The sequence below is a fragment of the Chionomys nivalis genome, chromosome 2, assembly GCF_950005125.1.
Source record: "Chionomys nivalis chromosome 2, mChiNiv1.1, whole genome shotgun sequence".
Lineage (NCBI taxonomy): Eukaryota > Metazoa > Chordata > Mammalia > Rodentia > Cricetidae > Chionomys > Chionomys nivalis.
Window position 1 is genome coordinate 109227122 of NC_080087.1, and position 18346 is coordinate 109245467.

The following is an 18346-nucleotide window of genomic DNA, read 5'->3' on the forward strand; positions in this document are numbered from 1 at the left end:
ATACTCAACCCTCCAAATCCCAAATCCAGAACTTTCTAATCTCAAGCTCAGTGCCCTTCAGTTCTCTGAGGAGCTTTTTTTCTAAAGTTCAGCATCTGCACCCTTTCTGTGAACGTAACATTTCAAGTTTGCTTTTCAGAATGTTGTAGAATCTGCAGCTGGTCTGCTGTGCCTCCTGCCTGCCAAGCCTGGAGGCTTCCTAAATCAGATCCCTTCTTCCTCCTTCTCCCACTGGCTCTGGGCTTCGGACCTCTGCAGTCCCAGCCTTACTCACGGCCCTACTCTTCTGCTAGCAGGGCTCTCTGGCTTGTTTCCGCTGTCCCACGTCACACCCACGTCTCAGTTCCTTCCTTCAGATAGAAATCCATCTAAGCTTTCTGTCCCAACTCATCGCAAAAGAAATGCTGTGTGCACATCACTTCTCATCCATGGCACTGCCCCCTCTGCTGCTCCTCCACTCCCTGTTCTGTAGATGGACAGCAGGCAGGCAGTAGAAATGGGTGCTGCCAGAGTCTAGGGTCAGGATGTGGCTTGTTCTTAAACCTCAGTGTGTTTTAGTCTTCTCACCAGAAAGAGACATTGTTTGGGTTCCTAGGATTTGGGCTGCAGTGTGGTTGGGGGATAGAGTGCTTACAGAGCAACTTCTGCCAAATGTGTCCTCCTCTTTTCCCTCCTTTCCTTCCTTCCTTCCTTCTCTCTCTCTCCCTCTCCCTCTCCTCACCCTGCTGGACATCCTCAGGACAGCCAGTGCCCCTTCACTCCCCTCCTTCTGGAGTCAACAAGGCAACAAAGTTTCTCAGGTGTTGGTTCTTGGTTGCCTCCCTGGCTTCCTTCCTCAGGTGTCTCCTTCCCAAGCCAGCAACCCCACCTCACATACCGGAGAATCTCAGCTCCCTTCAAGCCTCAGGGAGCACCTTCTACCTTGGGCCTGGACTTGGTTCTGAAAGACCTTCTACCTCAGAGTCCACACTGAACCATATGGATAGGCTTTCTCCACAGGCAGAGCTGATTGGCTTCCAGGTCTTGCTCTGACTCCCAGCCCCTACCCCTAATTTTTGTTCCCTTCCCCACTGCTAGTACCCCAATTTCTAAACCTCAGCTTTTAACCTTCCCAGAATATTCCCCTTCGGGTGTTTTATCTCCTTGTCTTTCCTGGAAGGGACTTTCAGCCTTATGGAAAATGTCTCTTGTTTTTTCCTCTGCTGCCGAAAAGCTTCCTGTCAAGTTCTACACACCTTTGGTTCCCCACCCACAAAGCCTTTGTTGCTGATAGCCCAGGAAAGCCTGCCTTTTACCTGAGGGGCAAATAACAAAAATGACATTTCTCTTTCTCTTGCCACAGTCTCTCTCATTCTTGAAGGCCACACGGCAACATACTGTCCTGGGTCCCCTCTCTGAGGAGATTAGTAAGGACTCATAGCTGCTCACTGAACAGGCACCCCTACACACACACACACACCAGGTCTTTCTTGCATGGTTTATGAGGACAGTTAGAACGACTAACATCAGGAGGGGGTCCCCGACCTGGGGGAATCTTCCTCTGAGCTGTAGTCTCCCGTGACCTGCTCTTTACTGTTGACTTTCCCTTGTAGCCACTTGATCCTTCCGGTGGACTCTGTGAGCCTTGGAAGACAAGCCTCATCTTTTTGGCCTAACAGCCAGAGCAGCCTATCTTACACCAAAGCAGCCTCCTGTGTGGTTCTGCTGAAGGCCCTCAGTTCTAGGGAGGACTTGTCCCCACCTCGTTAGTCCCAGTTGAAGAGGTGAAAAGCAACACCAAGACCAGCACATACTTCCAGCCTGGCTGTGTCTCCTGCCTCCTCCTCCTCCCTGCCCCAGCTCTCCTGGTCTCAGGACCTCCATTTGCCTCTGACCTGCGATGTTCCCCAGATCCAGTGAGTGTAAGGGCAATAGCCTAGGCAGCGCCCTCATTTGGCTTCTCTGTTTCATCTTATCTGCTGCAAATGCTGGCCTTCTGTCCTCTGGGACCTTGCTTGAGACTGGCATGATGGACAGGCCCAGAAAACCTGTCACAGACGCAGATTGACCCCACCAGGACCTCTTACGACAGAATCTGGCTTTCAGCAAGATCCCAGGTGATTTACGCACATGGCAGTCTGACGGGATCTGGGTCAGGAACCTCTCCTATTCACTGGGCCTCCTCATCCCAGGAACTGGCTTCACATGCCACAGCTGGGCCTGCAGCCAGCTCCCTGCCCCTCCTATAGCCTTCCCTCCAAGTATCCCGATCTCCCAAGTGTCCCAATCTCCCAGGCCGCTGACTCATGTAGGAGGCCCCTGGCCCATGGCCCAGCTCTGGGAGCCTTAACAGTCACTTTTGGCTCTTGTCCCCAAGCACCAAGGCACAAGGAGATGGCCACTCCTGCCTCTGACTCCCCCAGGCTGTGTATGAACCACATTCTCCTCAACCATGAGTCAGACACATGGGGTGTGATCCTGGCCACACCACTTACCAATGGTGTGGCCTTGGGCACATCACTCACGCTCTGGGGTTGCAGCTTCCTGGCTACATGGTGAGGTTAATGACTATAGACCTCAAAAGGTATTTGTGGGGCGTAACAAAGGTTTCTGTGCCCCCCAAAAGATAGTAGGAGCTAGGAATATATTTTCTCAAGGCTCACAGCCCCTGTTCTCTTAGAGAAACTGGTTGGGATGGTTTATAATCTACCCCCTTCCCCTCCCCATTCTTGTCTTTCCACAAGCACCCACTGTGGCCTTTCCAGCTTCCCAGAGGGTAGCACCCATACCCCACCTCCACCCACACCCACCCACTCCCCCCATGCCCACAGACACTGTGTCCTAGACGAGAAACTGAAGCCTGACTTGCCCAATGTTAAGGCAGCAGAGGTGGAGACTGGAAGCCAGGTCTTGGGTCCTCGCTCAGATACCTTGGCTTCCACATGTCCATAGCAGCCTGCAGTGACTACTGATGACCAGCACTGGCCAGACAATGGTGGACAGACTTGAAAATACAGATCAACAGGATAAAGACATCCCCGACACCCAGCTCTACCCCCATGGTCATCAGGAGCAGACGACCAGGAGGGAACCCTCACTCGCCTTGGTCACCATGGGCAGTGATGGGGTGTAAGGGACAAAGGAACTGTGTTTTGTTGGGGCATCCCATGAACTGTACACATTGGTCAACTCATAAAATATGGTCTAAGAACAGCCTAGTTTACTCTATGTAAATCTGGTTTCAATTTGTAAAAATGCAAGCTTAAAATGACAAATAAGCCACTTCCCTATCTGTGACAAAAGACCTGGAAAGGAGCAGGTTAAGGGGAAGGGAAGTCACGGCAGCTGATGTGAGGGTGAAAGAGCCGGTTGGTCACAGCGCGTCCGCCGACAGGAAGCAGAGAGCAGTAGACGCTGGTGCTCGGTCCGCAACAACCATGGGGCGGGACTGCCCGTATTTAGGGTGGGTCTAACTACCTTACCGATCTAATCCGGATAATCCCTCACAGATGTGCCCAGAGTTTTGTCTCTTCTGTGATTCTAGAGCCTGTCAGACCGACAGCTAACATCAGCCATGACAGCGATGTGACTATAACATGGTGGCTGAGTGGCCCAGGTCCCCAGTCTGCAGCAATACCTGGAGGTGGCAGAACCATTGTGAAATGTGGCCTGGAGTGGAAGAAGCCTTAGAGGACATGCATTTAAAGGGAATGTTGGGGTCACTGCCCCTTACGGTCTTTTCCTTTCCAGCTGCCATTGGGTGAACAGTTTCCTCCCCAAATTTTTTACAAGATCTTTTATTGTTTTTCCTTTTATTTTTGTTTTTTAAGACAGGGTTTCTGTGTGTAACAGCCCTGTTTGTCCTGAAACTTGCTTTGTAACCAGGCTGTCCTCAAACAGAGATCCACCTACCTCTGCCTCCCCAGTGCTGGGATTAAAGGCGTGTGCCACCACCTTCCAGCAAGTTCTTTTCTTTTTTTAGACTGGGTCTCACCATATAACCCACTCTTGCCTTGAATTTACCAAGATCTACCTGCCTCTCTGGTGCAGGGGTTAAAGACGTGCACCACCACACCCAGCTTTTGTAAAGTTCTTAAACTCCTGAATTTTGTTCCAACAACAAAATGAAAGCTGACCCAATGGTAAATATAATGACCTTGGAAACCAAAAGGCCCGTGCTAAGGCCTCAGGCTGGGTCAGAACAGAAAGATGGCAGCCAGGCAGAGTCAGCTCCTATCAGGTGTTCCTGCTGTGGACTCTCCTCAACTTGACACCCTGAAACCAGCATGCTCTAACCCAAAACTGGCCCCACCCACGTCTCTGAGGGGCCTCCCACGTTAGCCTGACCACCACCATCAGAACTCAAACCACTCTTTCACCGTGAGTCACTACACCGGATTCCTCACATTCCTTCCTCTCCCAGGCCCAGGTATCTATTCGCTTGCCACACCTGTATGACGCCGGTCACACCCTGCCACATCTCAGCGTGGTCATTGTGTCCCTAGACTTAGGATCCTGATACCTGTTGGATCATTCTCTTCAAGGGTCTGCAAGCTTCAAGTCGGCTTCCACACAGCGGGGGGCCATATACCACACCTCTCCCCTCCCCGGGGACCCCGCCTTCCTGTCTTAGATCTAGCACTGAGCTAAGCACATAGTCTCTGTGGAAGAGTTGGTGTGAGGTGAGTGTTGGTGTTTAGACGTCTGTAGTGTCTGCCAGGATTCGTCCTCAGCTGCAGACACTGAGAGCATGCACCTCCTGTGCACATTCACTACGTTCCCTCCTCTCTCTCTCTCTCTCTCTCTCTCTCTCTCTCTCTCTCTCTCTCTCTCTCTCTCTCCTCTCTCTCTCTCTCTCTCTTCTGTCTCTCTCTCTGTCTCCTTTCTCTCTCCTCTCTCTCTCTCTATCTCTCTATCTCCTCTCTCTCTCTCCCTCTCTCTCTTTCTCATCTGCCACTCTTGTCCCCAGAAACCAGTCTCTGCCCTCCTCTCTGCGCCTTCTCTCTCCTCTTCCGATAAACCTCCCATGTGAGCCCTGCTGCATGGCGTGACTTCTCTTCGCAGCGCTTTTTAAATGACCACAGTGAGAAGGAGAGCAGGCAGAAGAAGAGAGATGTCAGGCTAGGTGGGGATCCCTGAACCCTCAAATCTCAAACCCTCTCCTTCCTTCAGTGAGTAGGGTCTTTGTCCCCATGCAGCTCTGAACTGGTGAGAGCTCTGAACTGCCAAGCTTCTGCCTTATATTTAGTCATGGCTTTCATTCCAGCCTCCTTTTCTGCCCGCAGATGACAGAGAGACCTAGCTGTTCCTGATTCACGGATTCCTCTTTCCCGGTCCCTGTGGCCTGAGCAGTTATTCTCTTCTACAGAGCCAGGGAAGGGTCCCCTGCTCGTCTGGCTGGGACAGACACCTCTTTAGTTCTTGTCCTTGGCTCAGGGATACTTTAGCTTAACTACAGTCACCGCCCCTGTTGACTCAGGCTGAACTCGTGGTTACGAGAATCCTCCCATGGTGCTGCCGGGGCTGAGGCTCCTCAGCACGTTTATAAATGTCATTCCTCCTGGGAGCTCTTAGAAGGGATGGGACATTAGCAATCCGACCACAATATGGTCTTTTGGCCACTGCAGGTGTTCTTTGGACACCCGAGGTAGCATCATTACAGTTTGCTGGACAGGGACCTCACAGATCACAGAACATTTTCATGGATCAAGAAATTATGCGTTCCAGGGCAGCCAGAGCTATGTAACCCTATCTCAAAAAATCATCACAAAACAATATTTTTTGTTGTTGTTGTTGTTTTAAGCCAAGTATAGTGGTGCATACCTCTAATCCCAGCACTTGGGAGGCAAGAGGCCCGCAGATCTCTGTGAGTTCGAGGCCAGCCTGGTCTACATAACAAGTTCCAGGACAGCCACAGCTACTTACATAATGTGAGACCCTGTCTTGAGAACCAAACAAACACAAAGTAAAAGAAATGGTGAGCAGGGTGGAAAGTGGCAGCCTCCAGATCCCACGAACTCAGGTAGCACTCCAATGCCTGGCCATGTTGCTCTGAGGTAGGCCCTTTCTCAGTGAGTCCCTGCCTCCTAAACCCTTCATGCAGCTTGCTATGTATATGCAAGCCTGCTTGTGGGATGCAAGCAGACCTGCAGACAGGTAGGGAAAAAGCTGCTGTCCCTCTGCATGTGCCACGGGGGTGATTCTGGCATGTGGGTGCCAGACCTCAAACCCTGCCTTGCTCAAAGCCACTCCCCATCTCCAGGGAACCCTTAGCTGAGCTGCTACCCTAAGAATAAGGTGTACAGCTGGACTGGAGAGGTGTGGGGGCCCTGTGCACAGTTCCCACTGTCTCTGTTTTAGAGAAGGTATAAAACTGCTTAAGTGTGCCCGAGTCTCTGACCCATAGAGAGAGCAATGACAGCTCTGACCTATGACCCAGAAAACAGCTCCTATATACACAGCATCTATGCGTGACTTTTGCAACCACAAAGACTCCATGGCTTCACCACCCAGAACACTGTCCCGCCAGTGTGGCACCCATTCTCAAAAGACCTCTCAGGTTCCTCACTACCTCAGAGCCCCATCCTAGGAGGTCCATGTCAGAGTTGTCCTGGAGGGAGATGACCCTGTGTGACTCCAGGCCTTGGGACAAAGCTTCGTGTATAAAGAGCCCACTAACTCAGCTGGACTTGGCCTCTAGATGATGGAAGAGCTTTGACTTGGAGTTCAAGTTTGCTTGGATGTAAACGGACCCCTGTGAGACATGCCGATGCCAACACCCTTTCCCCTTGCCCTACAGCCTGCCCTCCCCCCCCCCCCCCACTCTCCTAAGCTTCTCTCGCAATTTGGTGCTCTTTGCCTGGAGTTACGCAGGAAATATTTACTTGCGAGTTAGTTATACAAACCACTTTAAGCATTTCCCTTAAAGTGCTGCCTATGAATAGGACAAATAAGCTTCAATTACACGACGATGCACGACTGCCTCCAAATGAGCGGTTTGCGCTGCAACTCGTGTTGGCAAAGATGCTATTGGTGGGGTGTGTGGACTATCCCAAATCTCATCAAACCTGAATGGAAAAGGATTCCATGCTCTGAATGGAGCACTTAGCCCAACAACCCTGACAATTCTTCTCTGTCTGTCCTAAAGCCCTGAAGACTGATGAAGTCAGGGAGGTGACTGACCCCAGCAGCCCTGCTGAGAAACCATTAGTCCTGTTGCCATGGAGACCAAAGACTCTGCAGACTGGGAACAACCTCAGAGGAAATCAGTGAGCCGTTTGTGGAAAAGCAATCACGGTCCTGCTGAGATGAGGCCTGAGTTACTTCCAGAGTCCAGGGAGGCACCCGAGGCTGGTGAGCAGGCTGAAGATGAAGAACCCCGCTGCCTCATCCCAATCCAGAGGAACTCCATCTTCAATCGTGCCATGAGACACAAGCGCAAGTCCAGAGGCAAGTCTGAGCAGAGCGCCAGCCACCAAGCAGGTCAGTACCGGGCACACCTGTCACGTGAGCTACTAATGTTCAGAGTCTCATGAAATGAACGGAGACCCAAAGGCACTGGAAAAAGTCAGGGTTGGGTCCAGTGAGGTGGAACACTTGAGGTCATTTTCCCACGAAGAATTCACTTTCCCAAGGTAGGACATCATGTCCTCTTCTGAGAAAGGGTCACCTTAGGTCATACGACATGGCAGGCTTCTCCTGAAGGGACACAATGAAGTCATATATGTATGTCTTCTTGTAGGGAGATGGCAGTGTCGGCATCCTGGGTCATTTGGGAACACAAATTTCCTTACTGGTGTCAGTCTAACCTGCATTGTGCTGTTCCTGCCAGTGTTGGGGTTTCTGTTTGTTACACGTGAGATTAAAACCTTGGGAGGGGGTCTTTGGGGTGAGACCCCTGAGTCTCTTGCATTGGTTCTGGTACATTTCATCTGCTCAAAATATATACTTGTTGAGCAGAATAAAGTTCAGAAACTTCTGTCAGTAGGGCCTGCCACAGCGGTGGACACCTTTCCGTGAGGCTGTCCCCAGGACTCTGAAGGGACTGTGTTGGGGCTGCAGAGTGTGGGATGGCTTCCCAAAGCCTGGGCATGGCAGCTATCTTCAGAAAGCAAGCGTGTCACCCCTAGTATGTTGGAGGTCCAGGGGCTTTGCTGGCTATTCAAAAACAGCTGTGAAACCCCATATTGTAGCGGCCCTCAAACTTTCTAATCTGCGGCCATTTAATATGGTTTCTCATGTTGTGGTGACCCCAACGATAAAATTGTTTTTTGTGGCTACTTCAAAATTGTGATTTTGCTACTGATATGAATCACAATGCAAATATCTGGTTTCTGATGGTCTTAACTCCTGTGTTCAACCCCTCAAAGGGGACACAACCCACAGGTTAAGAATCACTGCTGTGCCGGTTATTTAGGGGCGTAAAGTCAAACTACCCCCAATACAGAGAGACATACTGTCGTTTCTCTTGATTGTGGGGACGGCTGGGGACCTCCCCTCACCAGTGTACCTGCTGGTGGCTTATGGGACTGAGAGGTGGGGACAGCCTTGTCCAACCCTCTACTCGTTTCAGTCTAGGGATCTCAGTTAGAAGACTCCCTTGCACCCCACATGCATCTTGTTTTCCCACAGTCTAGACACTGTCAGAGGATCCTGGAGAGACAGGGCAGAAGCCTTCAAACCTTGGGGGGGCTAGACTCAGCTTCATGTGGTCAGCACAGCGCACATGGCCAGTCCAGGGGGAAAAAAAGGGGGTGGGGGAGACCCTGACTCTACCGCTTGAGGGTGGGAATATTTGTGTCTGCAATCTATCACGGACACTGAGAGTCCTGGGTCCAGACAGAATGGATACAGGGATGCAATACCTAAAATACCACCATTGCAGAAGTTGGTACTCAATGTCATTTTAAACCTTTCAGTGGCCATATTAAAAATTACAAAGAGGGGCTGGAGAAATGGCTCAGTGGTTAAGAGCACTTGCTGCTCTTACAGAGGACCCAGGGTTCAGTTCCCTACACCCTTGTGGTGGCTCACAACCATCCATAACTCCAGATCCAGGGAACTTGATGACCTTTTGTGACCTTTGTGGGCACAGGCATTCATGTGGTGTATGTACCTACATGCAGCCAAACACTCATACACATTATATAAGTAAAACTAAAAGGTTTTTAATAACAAAGAAATGAATAAGGTTTATTGTAGTAATATGTCTTATTAAATACAATAATATGATGGGTGATGGTGGCACACACCTTTAGTTCCAGCACTCGGGAGGCAGAAGCAGGCAGATCTCTGAGTTTGAGGCCAACATGGTCTACAGAGCGAGTTCCAGGACAGCCAGGGCTACACAGAAAAATTAAAAACAAAAACAATCATTTCCAAAATATTATCCTATGTCCTATAGGTAATAACAATTAGTATAAAAAGTATCAGTGACCCAGGCACTATGTATATATGTATATAAATGTACATATGTGCATATAAATGTACATATATGTATATAAATATATGTGTGTATATATAAATGTGCATGTGTGTATATATGCATGTGTATATAAATGTACATGTACATTATAAATGTACATATGTGTATATAAATGCACACGTGTATATAAATATACATGTGTATATACAAATGCACATATGTATATGGATGTACACACGTGTATGTAAATGTACATGTATGTATAAAATATACATATGTGTGTATATAAATATATGTGTATCTGTGTGTAATCCCACACATCTATAATCCTAGTAATAGACAGGAGGACTGGGAGTTTGAGACTAGCCTGGCTACATAATGAGATGGGTCCTTATAAAAAAGACTTATCAGTGAGCCAGGTCCTTTGTGTGCACTGTCTTTGAATCCTGTTGAGCATCTTATAGCACAGCCCTTTGTGTTCACGCGCCAAATCCTCACGGGAAATAAATACTTGATCTGGATTTAGATCTCATAAAATGTACAGTCAAAAAAGTAAATTTACATACCCAAATTGTTCCAAATATTCTTAGTTTTCCCATCATCAAACTGCCGCTCTGTTTTCATGTTTGGATTTAAGTCGAAGGAAATGGAAAATGCATTTCTCCAGCCACATCAACCGTATCTCAAGTATGTAAGAGCCCCTTGTGGACAGTGGCTGCCCTATTGGACAGAGCAGGTGTGTAGGGTATAGAAAAATACATGTAGCTGCCAGATCTGGGGCCACAGAGCCCTTCTGTGGTGGGAGGCAAGGCATTCATTAGCTTTCCACTGTTGACAAAATACTCAAGATACATCAACTGGAAGGAAGAAAAGTGTCCTGGGGCTCACAGCTGCAAGAGGGGTTCAGTCGGGGTTTCTTAGGCTGTCTTGCTTTGGCCAGAGACGAGCAGGGTATCTAGATGGTGGGCAGTATGTTGGGAAAGTGAGGAAGAACCAGTCAGAGAGAGAAGGAGGGTCTAAGAAGAGATAAGCCTTCCAGGAGATAGCCCAATGACCGGCTTCTTTCCCACGCCCCACCTCCCCCTGTGTCCAGCAGCTCCCAACAGCACCACCAGCTAGAGACAAAACTTGTAACAGGTCAGCCTAGGTACATTTCATCCACCTGAAGGTGGCAGAGGGCTGTGTCCCAGAGGAGGGTGAAGAGAGCCCATAGCGTCTCTTAGCCAAACCCGAGGACTCAAATGGAGGCTAGAGCAGGGTCACCCCCCTTCCCGGTCACCTACAACAGTGCTGCCGGTGTTCAGCCCACAGATAAGTCAGTCTCATTAGAGACAGTCTGGTGGCTAAAGTGACTCCTCACTCCTCTCTGGAGTTAACTCTCCAGGACCACCTGAGACTCCCCGACCCACAGCCCAGCGGGAAGCCGGGCTCTGCTACACTGCACAGGACGGCAGGGGCACTAGGAGCAAACAACACACTCTCGGCCATCAGGTGTCTCTGACCTGTGCTCCGAGGACAGAAGAAGACGGCAGGCACTGGGCTCACCACGTGCAGATTGGAGCTCCAAGGCATGGGACTTTCCCCCATGTCATCTGCTGAGAATGTGCCCCTTGTGAACCCTACCACAGCGGCAGCATCACTTGCCCACTGGGCTGATGGGGCAGTCGAGACCTGCTGTGATTGCCCACTGATTAGGACTCAGAGGTTGAGATTAGATGTGAAGGCGTTGACAAGCTACAAATGTTTGTCCAGAAGTGAGCTCACAATGGCAGCTTTGTGGTCCTCGAAATACCAGCCAGGCTCACATGTGAGCTTGCTATTATGTTTCCAGTGCCCCCCCCCCCGTGTGTAAGTGTGTGTGTACACATATATGAAGTTGCTGGTATCTTAGTTAAAAAGTCCATGGCAATGACATCCCGGATCACCAAATACCACACAAGGCATAGCAAATATCCCTTTGGAGAGTGAGAAGAGAGGCTACCCTCACTCTTGGGGTGACAGTAGGGCCACCCTCACTCTACCTTCTTCTTGGGGTGACAGTCACTACTGTCACTCACAAATTTTCCTGAAAGGGGAGAGATGCATATTTTCTAACTTGCTCCATTTTTTAAACGCCACAGATTCGTCAGAAAGTGGGAAATCTGTAAATGAACCCTTGGCCTTGAATCTGCCCCAGGGAGGAGTGTCTCCCTGGAGAACAGCAATACAGAGGGTCACAGGAGCCCAGGAAGCCAGGTGAGCCATGCAAGCCTAGGAGGGTCTGGGACTGAAGGGCATGGCAGACACCCACACTACCGAGTCCTCTCAGAGCTACAGGGAGTTGTTTGTCATTTTTGTTATTTTGTTTTGATTTGAGACAGGATCTCATGTAGCCCAGGCTGCCCCCCAAAAGAAAAACCACTGGATAACTAGAGATTATTTTGGCATGTGTATGTACACGCTCGTGCACACACGCATGCATGCATGAGCACTCCTGCATAAGCGATTTGCACAAGTCAGTTCTTGCCTTCCTCTCTGGGTCCCAGCGCATAGCTGCGGAACCAAGACTTGAACTCGTGATCTTCCTGCCACTGTCTCCCTAGCGCTGGGATTACAGACAGGATGTACTAGCACACCAGGTTCTTGTGGCACTGGGGTTGAAACCCAGGGTTCCTACATGCCAGATGGCTACTCTGCCACCTGAACTGCACTCAAAACTGCTTGCTTTAATTTCCCTTACAGTGACTTGGTTGCTTGTGCGTGCTTCTTTTTTTAAACTCGAAATTTTCTTTTGTAAAAAACTATTCTGTCACAAAATAGAAATTTGGGGATTTTATGCACACTGGGGATTAGAAAAGGAATATTATGGTTCCACCACCCTAGAGGTGTTTGGTTTTTTCCTGTGCATTTTATGCATCTTATGCATGCTTTCTCTCCATCAGACAGCTTCTACTATCCATTCTGCTTTCGGTCTACTCATTTATCACAAACAACAGTGTTTTAAATCATTTCTACACATATGGGGTCCAGTCAGCCATACCATGTGCTGTAGGGTGACAGGACTTCGATTTATTCATTGTGCTCTTATTTGTAGGGTATTTGCGTATGGTACCAGTTAGAATTGAATTTAGCTCTTGCCGTAGTTAGGGTTACTACGCTGTGATGAAACATTATGACCGAAATCAATTTAGGGAGGAAAGGGTTTATTTGTCTCACACTTCCAGACTGCTGTTTGCCATCAAAGGAAGTCAGGATAGGAACTCATACAGGGCAGGAACCCAGCGGCAGAAGCTGATGGAGAGGTCATGGAGGGGTTCTGCTTACTGGCTTGCTCACATGGCTTGCTCAGCCTGCTCTTATAGAACTTAGAACCACCAACCCAGGGATGGCATTACTCACCATGGGCTGGGCCCTTCCTCATTGATCCCTAATAAAGTGTTGTAAAGGCTCAGCTGCAGACAGATTTTATGGAGGTATTTTTCTCTTATTTTTTAAACTTTATTTTATGTTCATTGGCATTTTGTCTGCGTGTACGTCTGTGTGAGGGTCTCAGAATCCCTGGAACTGGAATTACAGACAGATGTGGGCTGCCCGGTGGGTGCTGGGAATTGAACCTGAGTCCTCTAGAAGAGTAGCCAGTGCTCTTAACCACCTAGCCATCTCCCCAGCCCTGGAGACATTTTCTTTTTTTTTTTTTTTTTGGTTTTTCGAGACAGGGTTTCTCTGTGGCTTTGGAGCCTGTCCTGGAACTAGCTCTGTAGACCAGGCTGGTCTCGAACTCACAGAGATCCGCCTGCCTCTGCCTCCCAAGTGCTGGGATTAAAGGCGTGAGCCACCACCGCCCGACTGGAGACATTTTCTTAATTAAGGTTCCTGCCTCTCAAATGACTTCAGTTTGTGCCAAGTTAACATAAAACTATTTAGCACACTCCTTATAACCAAATACCACACGACCCAGTTCACCACAGTGGGTGTCTACTTGGCTTCTGTATAAAAGAAGTCTGAAGATCATGACTGAAGCTGCTTCCTGCCTTCAGGGATCTGGGCTCTTTCTGGTATCTACTCTGCCATCTGTTAAAATGACTGCCAGAGCTCCCAGCCATTACAGCTACTGTTCAGGAGGGAAGATGGGAGGGGTGGACGGTTCCTACCAGCTCCCCGCCTTTCTTTTAAGAGGTTTCCTTGACCCCACTGACACTGCTTACATCTCATTGGCTAAAATTATGCTGTATGACACTGGGAAAGGCACCTTTTCATGTCAGGTCTGTTTTTGTCCCTCGCTGTCCTGGTTGTCTCTCTAATTCATTGTGGCTTCTCAGTTCTGCTCTAACACATGATGGCCCTGATGACCATGAAGGTCTCATTGGCTCTTCACTTGCTTTCGGGTGGTGCTCATTCAGGTCACTTGCCCATTCTTATTTTTATGTTTGTAATTCTTATATGTTAAATAAAAGAATCCATGGCCAAACCAGGCATGGTGATCATGTCTGTAATCTCAGTACTCAGGACGCAGAGGAGGAGCATCACAGTGGATTCAAAGCCACCTTGACCTACATAGTGAGTTTCAAGGCAATCTGGGCTAACAGTGAGACCTGGCTCAAAAAAATCCAAAAAAACAAAGCTCTTGTCCTGAGATGCGCACTGCACACATTGATACCCATGTATCACCATTTTCTTGTCTTTCCGTGAGCATAGATTTTTAATTCTGTTGACAGTAGCTTATCAATGTTGTTGTCTCATTGCTCATCGCTGTATTTGCTGTCTAACAAATATCTGACTTCCACAGGCCGTCCTACCTTGAGCTCTGAATTTCTGTCTTGCGGTCCATATGGCCATGCAGCTGCTTTAGTGCCGTTTACATAAACCGCCTTTGGCTCCTGTCAGTGAATGGCGTCCGTGCCTTGCCATACTTTTTTCTTTCTTTCTTTTATGTGTGTTTCACTTCCTGAGACAGATATAACCCATGCTGACCTTGATTTCACTGCATAGTCTAGTCTGACCATAAAACTCATGGAGTTCCTGCTTCAGCCCCCTAAGAGCTGGGCTTGGAAGTTATGCGTCACTAAGACCAATTCGTTGATCCTTTTTTTAAAAAGCCACCATACTGCGCACACACAGGTGGGTTTGTTGCTAGACTTTTCATTGATCTCGTCGATTCTCCTTATGCCCGTATCGCACTGTCTTAAATTCTGTAGCTTTATGCTGAAAATCTAGTAGTGTGGGCCCTCCTACATCATTCTTTTTAAAGACAAGCCTATTTTAGGTTTTGTGTTCCCATATACATTTTAGAATCAGGATGTCAATTTCTACTCTCAAAAATATGTCTGTTCGGCTCTGCAGTTGAAATTGCATGATCCTTACAGATAAATTTGGGGATCCTTGACTCCTTAAATTGTTCAGCCCATGAATACATCTCAACTTATTTAGTTATGAATATATCCCCTCTATTTAGATGTTTTAAAACTAAGCCAGTGATGATGCATATTTTAAATCCTTGTGCGTGTTGTTCATATGTGCATGGGTATTCTTGGGCATATGCGTGTTCATGTGTGTGACTATAGATGTGTGCACTACGGTGTTCCTGTGGAGATCAGATGACAAGCTGGGGTGTCAGGCCTTGCCTTCTACCTTGTGTGAGGCAGGGTCTCTTGTTCGCCACTATGTAAGCTGGGCTAGCTGGCCTGCTCACTGGCTTACAGTGATGGCTTGCAGTGATGATGACTTGCAGTGAAGATGGCTTGCAGTGATGGCTTGCAGTGATAATGGCTTACAGTGATAATGGCTTACAGTGATGGCTTGCAAGGATTCTCCTGTCTCTGTCTCCCATCTCCATGGAGACACTGAGACTACAGATGTGCATTAGTGTGTCTGGCCTTACATGGATTCTGGGGACTTGAACTCAACTTCTCAAGCTTGAGTGGAAGGTGCTTTATCCACTGAGCCATTCCTCCTGCCTAGTTCTAGATGTATTTTAATTAAATTTGTCCCTGTTTCTTTGCCTTTTTATCTTATTTTATATGCTAGTGTTTTGTATGTCTGTTTTTACCTTATTTATCGGTGAACAGAACACATTGGTAGTACATAAAATGCAATTAGCTTGGTTAAATGGGAGATGTAATGTAAGTTTATCTAGTATTCTGTGATCTTGACAGAGTTGCTTACTTGCTCTGTTCGTATTACCCCTGACCACAGACTCATACCCACTGTGAATACAGTCTCATTTCTTTCTTTTCAACCTCCGGGGCTCTTGTTTTTCCTGCCATACAGCACTAGCAAGGCAGTCGTTGATGGGAAAGTTGAATGGAAGTAGCCACAGTAGACATCCATGTTTCATTCCCTGGCGCAGGCTGCTTCTGTTGAGATCAGAAACCAATTCACTTGCTCAAGTGATTAATTATAGAAAACTGCTGAAATTCCAAAGAATCTAAGAAACAAGCCTGTCTTCACGGGCTCTAGAACAGTGGCAGAAGACAGAAACACTCAATCAGTTTCTCTGGGGCCCTTCCTCCCTGCTTTTTTTTTTGTGTGTGTGATCTGTTTCTGCCTAGTTTCTTCTCCCTGTTTGCCCATAATCGAAAGAGCAGCCATGACAACATGACCTTTCACCGTGCCCTCCACAGCCAGTGAGAACTTCCTTCACATTTCCTAGAGAAGAAAGACCTGTGAAGGGAAAGAATTGGGTTGGCCACGTTTGGGTCAGGTATCTACCTCTCTGATGATAGCTAAAGGAAGAGAGGGCAAGATCAATGGGCCATTCACACTCAGTGGGACCTGCATCTGCAAGACCTAAAGTGAGGGGCTAGAGAGATGTCTCCGTGGTAAAGACATGGTTCGGTTTCAAGCAGCTACAAATGGTGGCTTACCACTGCCTATAATTATAGCCCCAGGGTGTATCTGATGGCCTATTCCTGCATCTGCAGGTACCTACACATGATATATATTCACACAGACACAAAAATTATCTTTAAAGAAAGAAAAAAGAAAGTCAAGGAGAGTCAGGCAACCCTCGGTCTCATCAGTTAGGCCCTGGATCTCACACAAAAGAACACTGATGGCAGTTGTGTACAAGGTGAAAAGTCACAAATGGAGGTAGGAACAGGAGGAACCAGAGTCTGCAGACTAGAGGGCTGGGGTCTTCAGAATGGCTGCAAGAACCACAGGCCTCTAGTTTCTGAGAAGTTTGGGTGGTGTTGATATGGGACATGGATCACGTTGTCATGGTTAGTACCTATCCTCCAGGTTCTAGAATTGTCTGCAGCTTACCTGAGCGTGTTTTCCCAGCACTCCTCCATGCACCATAGAGCAGTGGGAGTTACAATGGTGCTGAGCGAGGTGGCAAGTGGGAGGCACCGACATGGCAGAGCACCGCGCTTTCCAGAGGGGCGCTGGGAGGTGCTTCTGTTTGCTGAGCTAATTACAGCACATCAGAATTAGAGTCTGTGTGGCCTTCCCAGAAGAGTGTGTTTCTAGTCTCCTGAGGTACAGAAGGCAAAGGCGTACCAAAGAAATGACTCTGCCAAGTACGGGGTAGTGATCCAATGAGTTTACTGGGGTTTCCTACAGGAGCAAGGGTAGGGGTTGCTTGCAAGAACACAAGAGCATCACAGCAAATCCCGTCCCCGGCATGGGCAACAACTCATAAAACTGCATCACTGGAGACCCCCAGACCAGCTGCTAAACCAGCGAAGAGTCCCACCCTTCCTGCCGGCTCCCAGCAATGGCCTATTGCTTATGGAACTTAACTAGGTGCAGAGGTTATTAAGCACCGGTGACTATCGTCCGATGACCCATCTCCAACATGGCCACGGCCGTGAACTCTCCGGCGCCACACCAAAGGCTCAAGTGTGCCATCGTGTGAATTGCTGAAGCTGGGCAGGGACCAGGTTCCATATTTGAAACTGTGTTTCCATGGAAACACACAAATGGCACAAACAGTTCCTCGGGGGGCAGCCTGTTCATTGGTTCATTCGTTGTTGCTACAAGCGAGTCTTACAGTAAGAAAGTTTCTTAAAATAAAATACAACAGAAGTGTAAGCAAGCCCCGAGAGACGCGAGAAGTAGTATTAACCAATTGCAACGTAGAAACTCTTTCAAAATTCCCTTTTTCAGCCAACACACTGTGGACCCAGGGGTGGGGGTGGGGGGGAACGTTGGGAGTCGGGGGTGGGGCTTCAAGCGTTCAAAGACGAGAAATTTTGGACGCAGGTCAAATGTCTCACGACGCTGGGAAATGATTGTTTATTTCCTCGGACAGTCTCACGGCACGAGAGTTGTTCTTCGGCCATGTGTAAACCTTTGCATCTTTTGGAGAGACAGTCTGGAATATTTTGGCTGTGGCAAGATGATGCCCAAGATTTGCTCCAAAATAATCCAGGCCGAGGAGGGAGAGGGCGGAGAGTGGAGATAAAACATGGGGCCCTGAGCTGAGAACTGCTGGGGCCTGGGGTACAGGCTTGAGGAGTTCCTCATACTCTTCTGTCTATTGAGTGCGTTTGAAATTTTCCATAATAAAAAAGGATTTTTTTAAAAAAAAAAATTAGGTTTATTTTTGAAAGATTTTTTTAAAATGTTTATTTGTTTATTGGTCATGCTGGGCTAGAACTCAGAACCTGGTGCAAGCTCACGGCACTGAACTGCATGCTACATCCTGGAACTTATTTAAAAAACAAAACAAAGCCTGGCGGTGGTGGTGCACGCCTTTAATCCCAGCACTCAGGAGGCAGAGGCAGGCGGATCTCTGGGAGTTCGAGGCCAGCCTGGTCTTCATAGCTAGTTCCAGGACAGGCACCAAAGCTACAGAGAAACCCTGTCTCGAAAAACCAAAAATAAATAAATAAATTAATTAATTAATTAATTAAATAAATAAATAAAAAACAAAACAAAACCAACTTAAAAAGGAAAAGGGATGATCTTCAGAGAAGTGGCCCAGATCCCAGATCCTTGAGGCCATATCTGATGTTTCCA

General features: G+C 48.1%; 1 protein-coding gene across 1 annotated transcript in view; it reads left to right on the forward strand.

The window, feature by feature from the left end:
- Ngef (neuronal guanine nucleotide exchange factor) overlaps positions 1–18346 on the forward strand; it is a 97747-nt gene that overhangs the window by 20179 nt on the left and 59222 nt on the right. The window contains exons 2-3 of the mRNA XM_057763234.1: positions 7127–7461; positions 11524–11638. Coding sequence (XP_057619217.1) covers positions 7200–7461; positions 11524–11638 — 377 coding nt within the window. The 5' untranslated portion in view covers positions 7127–7199. The remainder of the gene's footprint in view (positions 1–7126; positions 7462–11523; positions 11639–18346) is intronic.